Source organism: Tenebrio molitor, chromosome 5, assembly GCF_963966145.1.
Source record: "Tenebrio molitor chromosome 5, icTenMoli1.1, whole genome shotgun sequence".
Taxonomy (NCBI): Eukaryota; Metazoa; Arthropoda; class Insecta; order Coleoptera; family Tenebrionidae; genus Tenebrio; species Tenebrio molitor.
This window is the reverse complement of record NC_091050.1, coordinates 17,250,239-17,264,485: the sequence shown is the minus strand read 5'-3', so window position 1 is coordinate 17,264,485 and position 14,247 is coordinate 17,250,239. Positions and strand designations below refer to the sequence as shown.

General features: G+C 34.1%; 1 protein-coding gene across 1 annotated transcript; it reads left to right on the top strand.

Annotated features, from left to right (window-relative positions):
* Nucleotides 1-11,057: 11,057 nt before the first annotated feature.
* On the top strand, nt 11,058-12,477 carry LOC138130380 (odorant receptor 43a-like). The gene is made up of 6 exons (XM_069046823.1): nt 11,058-11,282; nt 11,336-11,832; nt 11,881-11,982; nt 12,047-12,149; nt 12,201-12,359; nt 12,427-12,477. Exons 1-6 carry the CDS (start codon nt 11,058-11,060, stop codon nt 12,475-12,477), a joined length of 1,137 nt encoding a protein of 378 aa, XP_068902924.1.
* Nucleotides 12,478-14,247: the final 1,770 nt, after the last annotated feature.

Sequence of the window (14,247 nt, the reverse complement as noted above, 5' to 3'; positions counted from 1 at the left end):
GTTATTTAAAGCCGTTAGCGCGGGCGGACTTAAGTCTTCGCTTATGCGGCGGCGGGATGTTTTCGTGAAGCTTCCGTCAAGGTTATAGAGATTTCGGGGGCTTGTCGGGAAACGGTTGGTTGGGGACGGTGGATCTAAATATTCGCTTATGCTGTTTAGTGATGCTACTCGTACGACCCCGAAGCGCTCTGTCACTCTTGCTTGGTCGGCGAAATAGTCTGACGTTCATTAATACCCCGAATATCTATAAACGTCGCTTGCTCTCAAGATGATTCAGATTATTCTTCTGAGTCCCCTCGCGGCCGAAAGTTTGTTACCTCCAGCTCTAAGCTCCCGTCGGCGTACCTTGACCGCGTAGTTCCAAATTAATCAAATTGTAAAATATGAGTAATACCTGGGATACGGTTTTGGAGAGGGTTTTCATCCGTCCCTGTCTGTAATAACTGCCCCATAATTTATTTACTTGTTTTGCAAGCTTTAACCTGTCATTTGTCTGTCATGTACCCGTTTTCTGTCATTTTAAATATTGTTGCATTCATCTTGTCGATTATCTTTGTGATGTACTCAACTAGTTAATTTCTTGTACTTCGTTAAACTTAATTTCTGTCCTTTTGTATTTATTTCAATTTTTTTCCATCAAAGTTATTTCAGGCATTTTTAATAAAAGGTATTTTCAGACGACCACTGTGAAATATGGCACATTTCACACGGTTTTTCCTTAGTGAAAATTTAAAATTGCAAACGATTTCAACACGAACACGAACGAACAGCCTAACCGTGTGCAATGAAAAATTTGAGAAATCTGATTGGCCGACAGCTGTGTGTTTTTATATTGTACACGGGCCGATGATTAACGATGTCTATCTCCGCGCAACGGCATAATTATTTTGTCCGCAGCTCTGTCGAATAATATTTGAAGTTTGAAGGGATGCCGAATATTAGCGTTTTTTTTTGTGGTCGTCGGAAAAATATCGTGTATACCACGTGTTGAAAATTCGATTTCACACTCGTTTGCAAACTCGTGTAAAATCTTTCATTTTCAACTCTTGATATACAATATACTATTTGCGTCCCTCACATGTGTGTTTTATTTGCGGCACTCTTCCAACTGGAACCCTCACCGTTTGCATTCCGAACCTTTTTCCGCCAAAAGAAAATCACAACGTAGGGCTCCTCCGATTCGATGACGATCACGACCACATTCATTACCGTTTTGCGCAGGTTCGAATATTTGGCGAAAAAAGTAATGTATTCAAATCATTACAATATTTTTTCTATAATTGATTCAAAAAATTGAAATTAAAAATTCAAATTTCTGAAGGAACTCTGAAGTTTTATTACAGTCGCCGTGTTGCTAGATAACTACTAAAAAACAGTGTGTGAAGTGAAAAACAGAAATATTCGTGTGCGTGAAATCGCATTTCACACACTGTTTTGTATGATTTCTATGGTTACTAACAATGCAAAAAAATACACGTAAAAAAATGACTCACTTCATGCACGGATAACTATGCGTGAATTTCAATTTTTTGAATCAATTATACATAGAAAAAATTAATTTTTAAAAATTCTTACCCAAATATTGTTTTATTTCTGTATAATTTTAATTTTGAATTAAAAATTAATATATCAATAAATTACAAGATATTTACGAAGGTTTGGCTTGGTTCCAGGAAATTATTTGTATCAACAAAAGTGTTAAATTGAAGATTAATTTAAATTAATTAAAACTAATAATTTAACACTAAACAAATATGTAGAAAATTAATTATTGATAAAAAAAATATGACCAAGTATTATATCGTGTGTTCCACAAAAAACTCACTCGCAGCAAGCCATGACAAAAGTGAAGTATGTCTTAGTACCAGATGTGAAATGAACTACTAAAATAAATAGGTTATCTGTCACAACTCACAATATGATGAAAATTTGTAAGTAACAAATGAACTACTGCCAATGATCCTAAAATCGACATGACCAGTCTATCTATCTCTATAGTCATGGCTTACTGCGAGTGAGTTTTTATTGGAACACACGATATATTATTATAATTATTCTTACCGTGTACAAAGCACCTTTGTCACATCTCAAAAATAGTAAGACTAAGCACACTGTCGTCAAATCGTCAAATATTCATCTGAGACCTTCATTCTTTCCGTTTGATCAACTTTTAATAACTTCTACAAATAGAATTTTAAAATATACCGCCTTTAGTAAACAGGTCGACGATTAAAAATTCAAATTTTAATTAATAAATATTTGACCCAAATCTAGATTAAAACCAGTCATAATATAATTAATCTTTCATTCGTCAACTGCATTTATAATTATTTCATCTGCCTTAAAACCACCGACACGTAGAACATTCAGTCAGTCTGAAACAAACCAAAAACAACACACAGAGACATTTTTCAGATCTACAATGAGTCCTGAAGCAGAAAGAGACTATTTTCAATTTTCCCTGAACTGCTACAACCTGAGCGGTCTAAGAAAATCCAGCAAGTTTTTCCAAAAATTTATTTCAATCTACATTCTCAACCCCTTGATGTGCGTCTTGTTCGTCATGATAATCTACAATTTTCACTTTCAGCACAACATCGTAGGTTTTGCTGAAGTGTTCGGTTCTGTAGCGGCGTATGCAAATGTAATTTCTTCCTTGTGCAACTATTTTTATTACCTCTTAAATTTCAGTTACTTTTCAGGAAAACCGTCATTTTAGCTCACGGGAAAACCATCGAAGAAATGATAAACCAACGGTCAAATTTCTGGAGTTACGACTTATTTGGCAAAGCTATCGGCGATAAGTTCCGAAACAAAATGGCTTTTTGTTACTCTTTCATAAAGTTTCTATTGGTGGGCTGTGTTTTTGCTCTTGTTTCTCACGTTATTGCACCATTTCTTGTGGAAAAATATTTGTTGCCGCATCCGTGTTGGATTCCTGGGAACAACTTTACCATGAGAGTTGTTCTCTATGTTGTGGAAACTGTACTGTTCATCGAAGCGGTCTTGATGATCACAATCTTCGATGCATTTTACTTGCTGATGTGCACAAGCCTCAAAATACAATTTAGAAACCTAATCGAAGCAGTGGATTCAATCAGAATTGGAAATAATCCCAGTAAGGACCACGAAAATATTTGTTGGGAAAAGTTAAAAGAGTGCAGCAATTATCACAAGTTCCTATTAAGGTAAGATTCACTGTTTATGTAGTTTTGATGAAACATGTACGTTTTTAGTATGCACCAGAAGCTAAATAAAATTTCTTCGGAATATTTTGTTTGTCAGTATCTTCTGACCATTGCGGAAACGTGTCTTCCCTTGTTTGTCATACTGGATGAGTAAGTGTAAAAAGTCATTATTGTTCCCAAATTAATCTGTTTATACTTTTACAATATTTTCAGAAATGTCGAAATTTGGCAAATAATGGAACATTCATCTATTGCGATAAACATAAACGTTCTGTGTGCAATGTTTTTTCTTCCAGCCGGGGAAATAGAGATTGAAGTAAATTTTTTTGACATACATATTTTTTTCTATTTTTCACCTGTAACACAGTCATCAATCATCATAACACTCAAATGGGTTTCGAAAAGAAGTTCTTTTCGATACTGGTTTCAGGAACATTTACTTAAATTTTTAATGTTGGCAGTGACTGATAGTGACTAGTTGGTACACGTGATTATATGACATTTCAAAACTTGAATTGTTCGTCTACTTACCAGTATTACTAACCCTTTATACTTGCCAAATATAATTTTCCTAGCATTATGTTTTAAACTTTTTTTAAATTCAAAGGCGCAAAATAGAAAAAATATTGTATTACACTCCTTTTATAACCCATTTTGTCGCACTTGTTTGCTTTATAGCACTCCTCTCTGTGCTCGTCGTGCTCTAAAAAACGCATGCGACGAAATGGTGTCTTATAAAAATAGTATAATAAATAACTATTTTTATGTACAGTAACATGTTTCAGGCCAGTAACTTAACTTCAGCAGTTTATAACATCGACTGGTATAACACGGAAGACTTAAAAATTAAACGATTTATTCTGTTTTGGTTGCAACGAACGCAAATGGAGGTACAAATGTCTGGAGCTGGAATCATAAAAATAAGTAGACCTGTATTGCTTCAGGTGAGATTAATTAAAGAAATAATGATTCACAAAATAATTTATAAAACTTTCGCTGTATAAGTTGTTCCAATTTATTTAACTTTTTTAGATACCACGAATTGGAATTTCAGTCACCACCTTATTAAAGGGGTTCAGATAAAATAGGATGCTAAAATTTGGAGTATTTGAACCGAAAATGTTCCCTAATAAGGAAGAAACTTTTTCACGCAACCTTTATTGAGTTAACATGTTGGTCAATTTAATATAGCACATCTTACAGCACGTTTAGTATTCTTCTCCACTGTTTATAATTTTTTTTTCTTATTGTAAATGTTTCGTATTCGTATTCAAATCACAAATACACGATAAATAATGATAAAGTTCTGAATAAGTTCTCTATGAGTTTTTTTTTTATATAATCTATATGTTGAGTTCGAAAAATTATTATGGACCACATCACTTTGGGGACCTCTTGAAGTACCAGTTGAAATTGAAGATGTTAAAATGTAGCAGTTTAGAAGAACATTCCAGCATTTGCTTCCAAGGCTGTCTCAACGAATAAATTATAACCTTCTCAGAGACAGACATTACAGCCTAACATGGAAAATAAACTTCTTAAAAGAGTTAAAGAAAATGTTTACGCTGTACGGAAATATTATCTAATGTTACTTAAGGAAAAAGGCCTTGTTTTTTGAAACTCTTTTTGTAAAATTCAGTACAATACGAGTATTTATGAATTCAAGAGAATGAGTCATCAAAACAATAATTCTACTACATATACAGGGTGTTTTCGAAGTTGAGGTGTTCCTTTTAACCTGTGATAGTATGCGTTGCTCTAAAGAGTTTTAGCCAAAGTCACCTTAGTAAAATGTGTACGGCAATGAAGATACAATAAGTTAATTTTTTTGAAATTTCTGAAACCGGTCCTGCTCAAATTTGCGCTGATTTGTTAGAAATTAGAATTGACCAAAAAAAAATCAAATGAGCATGGACGTTAATCAAAAATACTGTCAGAGTTGTCATCTAATTAGTTGGAATGGCTTTATCATTACGAAAATAAGGAGCTCACAGATGTTGCTAATGCATGGGCAATGTTATCACGTTATCAGAATAAGCTGCGGCGTCCAGAGAGTACGCAGCGCGATTTCCAGAAAGACACCATCCTGGGCCACGCCAGTTATTAATCTAGGACAGCGGAGAAATAGACAAGACCGGACTCAAAATTTTAGAAAACAATAAAAATATACAATCAATTATCTCCCTTAATACAAACATTTTACGAAGAAGATTTAAGCTAAAATTCTTAAGAATAATGTATAGTATCTCGTGTTACAAGGAACCCCTCAACTTCGGAAACACCCTGTAGAAGGTATTTCACGAATGATGAGCCCGGCTGAATTGAAAATGCAACCCACAATACATTTGCAACGCTAACGTGGATATTTTAAATATTGCTTTAAAATGAAATAACTGACATTTACGAAAAAGTTAAAATACGACGATTAAAATGTATTCGAACCATGAGAAAAGAGACATGATCCCCATTTAAGGCGAATGTAATAAAAATGCCTCTGCGTTTATGTAGACAATAAACATTTTCCCAAAAACTCTTTGTTTTTTCAAAATTTCATTTAACCAAGCGAATATGACATTTATGTCGAAATTTATGAAACTGCACAGTTAACTATGTTTCACGTTTTTTAAATCAAAAAACAAATATCCACGTTAGCGTTGCAAACGTATTTTGGGTTGCATTTTCAATTCTGTCGAGCTCATTATCACTCGTGAAATATCTACCTTGTATAATTCAGAAAAAGGTTTTTGAAACTTTCTACTAATTAAGAAATTACTCAAATACTGTTTGAGAAGGAATTCACATGGTGTCAGCGGGCATTCTAATTATTTTGCTCCAAAGAGTCACCATTACTAACTTATTCGTCGTTTAAAATTATCTCAAGAAAAAATTGTTATTACTATTAAAAAATTCTGTGAACTGTGATTCGCAGAACCTGTAAGTCAAAAAGTAACTCTAATTCATAAACTCAAATGTCACACTCCCGTAGACTTGTAACCCAATACTACAAAATGCACTAGAATACATTAATCAGCGCATAATTTCAGTGCAAAAATGTTGTTGCTTGAAGGGTTTGTTTGTTTTTGTGTGAAGTCAATTAAAAGTTTTACCTTAAAAATTAAATTAAATTTTTGAAGTACAATTTGTCATTTTATTGCTTATTATTGTTATTGAATCATACTTTGTTGAGAGAGATATTTTTCTGTCATTAGCCTAACGTTAAAATCTATCTATGTTTTATGTGCATTATGATAATGTAATAGAGATCGAGCTTTATAAATCGTATTTTGGATTGCATTTTTACCTGGTCAGGCTCGTCATCTTACGTGAATAATCTTGTGTATTGTAATGATTTGAATACATTACTTTTTCCGCCAAATATTTGAACCTGCGCAAAACGGTAACAAATGTGGTCGTGATCGTCATCGAATCGGAGGAGCCCTACGTTGTGATTTTCTTTTGGCGGAAAAGGTTCGGAATGCAAACGGTGAGGGTTCCAGTTGGAAGAGTGCCGCAAATAAAACACACATGTGAGGGACGCAAAATACCTTTTATTAAAAATGCCTGTAATAACTTTGATGAAAAGAAATTGAAACGAATACGAAGGACAGAAATTAAGTTTAACGAAGTACAAGAAATTAACTAGTTGAGTACATCACAAAGATAAAAGACAAGATGAATGCAACAATATTTAGAATAACAGAAAACGGGTATATAACAGACAAAATGACAGTTAAAGTTTGCAAAACAAGTAAACAAATTATGGTGCAGTTATTACAGACAGGGACGGATGAAAAACCCTCTTCAAAAACCGTATCCCAGGTATTACTCATATTTTACAATTCGGTTAATGACAACAATGGGTTGTACAGGGTTGTACGATGAGCTTCCCAAGCCGCTTCGAGCAGAGCTTGCTCCACCTTCCCAACCAACCGTTTACCGACAAAAACCTAAGATCTCTAGAACCGCGACGGAGGTTTCACGTCAGCATCCCAGAGCCGCATCGAGCAGGACTTAGGTCCGCCTCCGCTAACGGCCGTAACTTAACCGTGGCCTCCCCAGAAATTTACTAGACAACCCCACGACTTCCTGATTGAAACCTAACCCCCATAGTGGCGCACTTACAACATTTTACTTTAACTCTTCCGAAATCTAGCGGTGCTTAACAACAACATAAAGAAAACCTGAGTTTAATTCAATCGAACAACGCGTAACATTAAACGATGCGAAAATTCAACACAACAAAGCGTAACATTAAACAATGATGAAATACACAAAACATAACGCAACATTAAACAAGGATAACATAAGCAAAAAACAAACCGCAACATTAAACAATGAGGAAATAAAAGAGAACAAAACGTGAAGTTAAATAACGATAAAATAGAACCACTTTAAATGGCACAAATATCAGTAAACAACATAAATCACGAATACAATAATCGCTGGTAATGTTAAACAAAAAGAAAATGGCGGGTCGAGTGCCGTTAGAAAATGTTAGTGAAGAAAAAAAACAAAATGGACGCACGCGGTTCGGACGACGGCTCCGAATTTTCGAAATTACCAGATTGGTAAAAAAAAATGGACCTCCCAGAAGAAAGATAACGCTTAAAATTAACAAATGGACGCTTCTTAAAGCAACAGCATGCAACAAAATGAAAACTACAACATACCCTTACCACGTGGTCCTGGTCCCAAAACAAAAACAAAAAGCCAACGAACGTGGAATAAATTACCCAGGTGAATGAAAAACGTCGAATTCCTCACGGGGACACAAATATCTACTCGGGACGGTATCGAAATTGATTTCGATTTAACTTACAAATTTTCGAGAATGTTGGATCGCTCTGCGTACGGTGTGTTCGTTTCGAAAAACCAAACAAAAGTGCCCTACCCCCTTCAACCATCCGCGCGAGCGAGCTTCAACCCCCGCTCTATTTCCGCTCGTAGTTCCTAGTCTAGCCGCTAGTACCTTCATATTTGGCGCGCTGTTGTGGCGGTACCGGAAATTTAAATTTAAATTTTAAACTGGGTCACTACAGTATTTTACACAAATTATTTTAATTTTTGTCAGTCAAAAGGCTGTCGGTAGAATGGCTGTCGGTAAAACGACCGACACCCAATCAAATACAGGGTATTTCACGAGTGATAATGAGCCCGGCGGAATAGAAAATGCAACCCACAATACATCAGGAGGAAAAGCCGGATAATTATCGGCAGGTTTACGTTCCAATGTATTGTGGATTGTATTTTCAATTCCGCCGGGCTCATTATGACTCGTGAAATACCCTGTATATCCACCGGAAAATACATACAGTATCATTTTTAAGGCTGATTTAATTACGAATTTTAATGAACACTCAATATGAAAGTTTATTTAATAGTATATTATGATACAAGTTTATAAGGAAGGCTTTAAAGCACGCGCGACGAGTTTAAGAGCACGACGCGTAGCGGAGTGCTTTTAACGTCGCAAGTGCTTTAAAGGCCCTTATAAACGTGTATCATACGCTATTTTTTATTATACCTGCACTACAATCTGAAAATTATAACAAAAAAAAGTAAACTGAAATACCTTTTCGGAGGTAATCTGTGTCATTAATCGTTGATATAGAAATGGTCAATTGTTGTTGTTTCGTTGCTGTCATAAATCGTGTATCAATGTCTATTTATCATTGTTCAAAATGTAGGTGCATTTGTTGTTACCTAAGCAACCCTTAAAGCTTTAGTGTTTTAAAGGCCCTTTTTCGCACGCATTTTAGTGTCAAAAACAGGGATTATGATTCAGGTATAATAAAAAATTATTTTTTGCATATCGTAATGAAAGTGGCACTTTTTTACACGCAAAATCGTAGTGAAAGTAGTACTTTTCTGCATCATTTTATTCCATCTCCTTGGAGATGATTGTCAAAGCATACCTACTTTTTTTTTGTAATTTTTCATAAAATGTAAGTAATTTATTCAATACATTATTTAAAGGAATTAAATTTAATAAACATATATAATTACACTACATTTTTAATTTACAATGCAAAAAAATTGTGTGTACAACACGTTATGAAAGTGTCTTTTTTTCACTTATTTGCTTGATTAACTCGGGCTACGCCCTTGTTAATCAATCTGCAAATTCGTGAAAAAAAGTATGACTTTCATAACTAGTACAGTTGGCTTCAAAAAAAACGGGAAATGAAATTTGACCTAATGTGAATTGGAAATTTAATTTGTCAATTTGTGTCTGTTTGACAGTAGTATTTCTGACACATAAGTGCAGTTTTTTAACCTAAATTCTAAAAGGCCGTTTCAAACTATAAAAATTTAATAAAATCTGACAGAACTTTTTCTGACAGTTCCCGTTTTTTTTGAAGCCAACCGTACAAATAACTATTTATTTCTAACCCGGCGCATCCACCAATTTAGTTTGTATGTTAAAATTACATTTATGTTTGGGAAATCATTGTCAATTAATGTCATACAGCATGATGATAGGTTATGATATTTAAGACAGTTTTACAATAGAGCATTTTCCATTTTTTCAAAGCATGATCTTGACGACCAGTTTTTTTTGTTCGCGACAGTAGGTCTATATTTGCTGCTCGTACTTGTCGCTATGGAGGTTTAGTTGTTTATTTGTTTTTAAAGTGTTAATAATTGTATTCTGAACTAGATAAAGTTGTTAAAAAGTCATTCACAAAACTACCCCGTGCAGGATATTGTTGTTGTAATAAAAACTAAATATTTTCTTCACATCTAAACAAGCGACATTTAGTAATAGTAAGTGGAGTTATTCAATGTTGGGTTATCTTAAAGATGTAATCAACAGAGTTGTTCAAACTAGAGGTGGAGAAAAATGTAGGTGGTGGATTTTGAAATTAGAACCGTTCATAGATCAACTTGGTGAAAAATTTTTGTATGGATATTTCGAATAATTTTTTGTTAAGGGTAAAATGAATTCGCTCTTAAAAAACTTGCTAAATGCCTCTTTCACACTCTCACTAAAATACTCGTACTCAAGTGCTGTTTTTAAAAAGTCAAATTTACGAGTATCTATTAGTTTTTGTTTCAACCGTTAAATGTGATACAGACGTGATAACGATAATTTGCAAAAACAAGTTTACATTTTTAAGTGTGTTATTTTCTCAAAAAAGTTATCTAAGGTACCAATTTTTTACACCATCATTTAAGTAGTTGGACCACCATTGAAAAAAAAACAATGATGACGTCATTGTGCAAAAATACATGACGTCATAAGTACAATTTTTATGTCATAAGCTGGATAATTAAAAAATAGAATTGACCTGTCCGAGCGTTTTGCTCGAAAACATTAAATAACGCAATTATTAATTTTGTTCCTTCACTTTATCACCACACTGTGTAACACAGTAGCATGCCGCTTTAATATCTTTTACTTCTTTTACATAAAGACGTAAATTTTTTTTCACAAAATAAAATTATTTAAATACACATATTTAATAAGCAGTAGCTTCGCTTAAAGTCTACTAATCACTTGCTTGCATAAGGTCCTTAAATAATTGATTAGAAGTTTGAAACTTTACTCCCAATTAACGTTTAATGAGTACTTCTCTGTAAGAGAAAATTCTTCAAAGCCAAGAACAAATGGAATTATAAAACATCAAAATCATCCTTCTACGAGAATTGATCACTAATTAAAAATTCAAAATTTAATTAATAGCCACCCCTTTGATAAAAGATCGAGGTCCTTACATTACTTTTAATTTTTTATTTTGGGTCATTCGATGCCGCAACCACCAAAGCCACTCTCTGACAGTATCATCCTTGGTCACTCTCAAGTGCACACTTGTTTTAGTGGAAACAAGCATTTCAGTTTGCTATATTACGCAACTTTCAGATTCGATGGCTTCAAAAAATGGCAGAAACTATTTTCAGTTAAGTTTCGATTTTTATGACCGAAGTGGCTTAAGAAAATCTAGCACTTTTCTACAAAAGTGTGTTTCACTCTATATACTTTATCCGTTGTTGCTCATTTTGCACTTCATGGTAATATTCAATTTTCGCTACAAGCACAACGACATCTTTGACTTCGCTGAAGTGTTCACCTCAATCTCTGCATTTGGAAATGTACAGGGTTTAATCACAACTTTATTTATTTACTCATGTACGTTTAATTTCAGTTACTCTTCAGGAAAACACTTCTCCTAGTACATGGTCCTTTATTCGAAGAAATGATTGAAGGGTATTCCCGTTTCTGGTCATATGATTTATTTGGAATCCCCTCTACAAACAAATATGAAAAACAAATGGCTTTATCTCTTTCAATAATCAAACTGTTTGTAGTAGGAGGAATCATTTCTGTTTCCATTCACCTTATTGCACCTTATTATATTGAGCAATATTTATTACCACACGCTTGTTGGATTCCTGGAAATAGTTTTATTGCCAGAATTATTCTTTACGGTTTGGAAACTATTTTCTATTTTGAAGAAATTGTAATAATCGTAGTATTTGACGGATTTTACTTACTCATGTGCAATAATCTGAAAATACAGTTTGCTTTGTTGTGCAAAGCAGTTCGTTCGATCCAACTTGGCGCCAACACCACGAAAGCCAACGAAGAAATCTGCTGGAGAAAACTAAAGCAGTACAGCCAGTACCATAAGTTTTTGTTAAAGTGAGATACATTCATTTTGCGAAATTATTAATACCAAATTTTTTTCAGCATACATAAGAAGTTAAACAAAATGTTTTCAGAATTCTTTGTTTGTCAGTATTTTTTTACCATCGGAGGAACTTGCATCCCCTTGTTTGTGATCTTCGATGAGTAAGTGTCCAATTATTGTTAGCAGCATTTATTCTTGGTAATGTAATTTCAAAAATTTTTTTAGCTCCTCAAGTGTAACTCAAATTACCGAAAGCATATTTTATGTGCTGCTGGTAAATGCCTTAGTTACGATAGCTTTTATTCCAGCCGGCGAAATTGAAATAGAAGTGAGTGTTACTCGAAAAATTGTTTGAATTCTTCATGGCAAATGATTTCAGGCTGATAATTTATCATTGGCAATTTACAATATAGACTGGTATAATACAAAGAATTTAAAAATTAGCAAATTTGTGCTATTTTGGTTAGCACAAAGTCAGACTCCAGTACAAATGTCAGGTGCGGGAATAGTAAAAGTCAACAGATATGTGTTACTCCAGGTAAGAACAAATTAAAAAATTTTGTTTATTAAACATTTTGTATAATTATGGAACAATTGTATTTTAGATACAGCGTCTTGGATTATCTGTTACAACAATATTAACGGGATTAAAGTAAATTTGTAAATTTACTTTTGTATTAATGAAAAATATTTTTGTGTAATTTATGTGGTTTCACTTATAATTGCCGACGTCTGTCAAGTAGTAATGTATTGTAGGATCGTGTAGATGTTTGTTTTTGGAAACTGTATACGACAATTCTTTAAAAATAATTTTAAGAAAGAGAAGAGTTTCCATGTTCACGATGAAGTTCACGAGAATTGTTCAAGAATTAAAAATTTAAATTGTACCTAATTCATGCTTTGACTTGCCGATGGAGCCCAGTTTCTATATTCTAAATTTCTTATGCCCAGTTTCTATATTTTAAATTTCTTATAGTCTTCCTATTTAACCTGAGCAATGACTGCCAAATCGGCATTGGTCAATTTTCGTTATTCCAAAGTACACAATTGTCTTATTTCTCAAACTTCAAATGGCAGATCAAGTGACCTGTTATACGCTAAGTGGTTTACGAAAATCTAGCAGTTTTCTTCAAAAATATGTTCCATTTTACGTACTTTATCCATTGGTGATTATTTTTTATTTCATGGTAATGTATAACTTTCGCTACAAGTACAACAATTTTTTTGAGATGGCTGAAGGCTTTATATCGAGCGATCAAATTAATTTGTGATCGAGTCATCCATGGATTTGAATCCGTATGTCTTTTGTGATTGATATGTCAAGATCTAACCTGTGTTTCAAGCTATGTTTATTGAAGCGTGGAGTTCAAGTAACGACATACGATTTCGGATTCATGGATAACTCGATTACAAATTAATTTGATTGCTCTTTATAACTAAAAACGGTGTATCATTTATTCAGATATACGTTTAATTTTAGCTGATATTGAAACGTTTCGACTTCCTTGACTTTTCCTCGATGAAACATTCCTCCCTCATTTTTGCGGAAAAATACGAAACAAAAATAATAAGAAAAGAAATATTTATGGATCCTACGTTGTGTTTTATTTTTCATTTTGTTTAATTAACGAGAGGCCGTACCTCCGGAAGGTTTTTCAAAAAAATGGAATTAAAACGTTTGAACACACTTCACTTAAATTTTATTTAACAACTAATCGTGTATGGTGGTGTTTGGTCCCAACAAATGGTAGGATAAATAAAAGAATTTAATGACAGAAGTTGGTGGATATTTGACTCAAGTAGATTTGACTCGCGGCCCGCGAATTGAGATCTGACTCATGAATAAATGCTAAGCTGGGCAAATACAGAAGTTTCCGGTGCGAACAGCATTATACGAGTTTGAGCTGCGAACTAGATGATCCGATTTAGATTTGACTTGTCCCCCCAATTAAATTGAACCCGACGCGATGCCCTCGAATCTAATAGATCACCCTGGTCTACTCCGGTAAATAAAAGGGAAAAAGGTTCTAACAGGCCCAAAGGGTACCTCTCTTCACGTGTCAGCTGGCCTAGTTTGGTCACTGGCCCCCTTGGGGGTGACGAGGCTAATTTTGTGCTCTTACGCCGGACCACGGCTAATTGAGTGCGACGGACACTGGCGGTAGCTTCCCGAACTCGAGACTCCAAGACACAAATAATGAATGAAAATGTTTTACGGTGATTGTCTAATAGTTCGCCTTGACGAAAGCACGTTTCCCCAATCGCCAAATGCAAGAAGATCACATACTTCACGATAAAGAATTTAATTCAAAATTCTAAAGCAACGGTCGCCAACCTTTTTGTTCTCGAGAGCCACTTTATTTGACAAAAAATATTCGACGTGCCCCTTTTTCATTTTTTTTTTATTCTTCTGAAAGATAATGCAT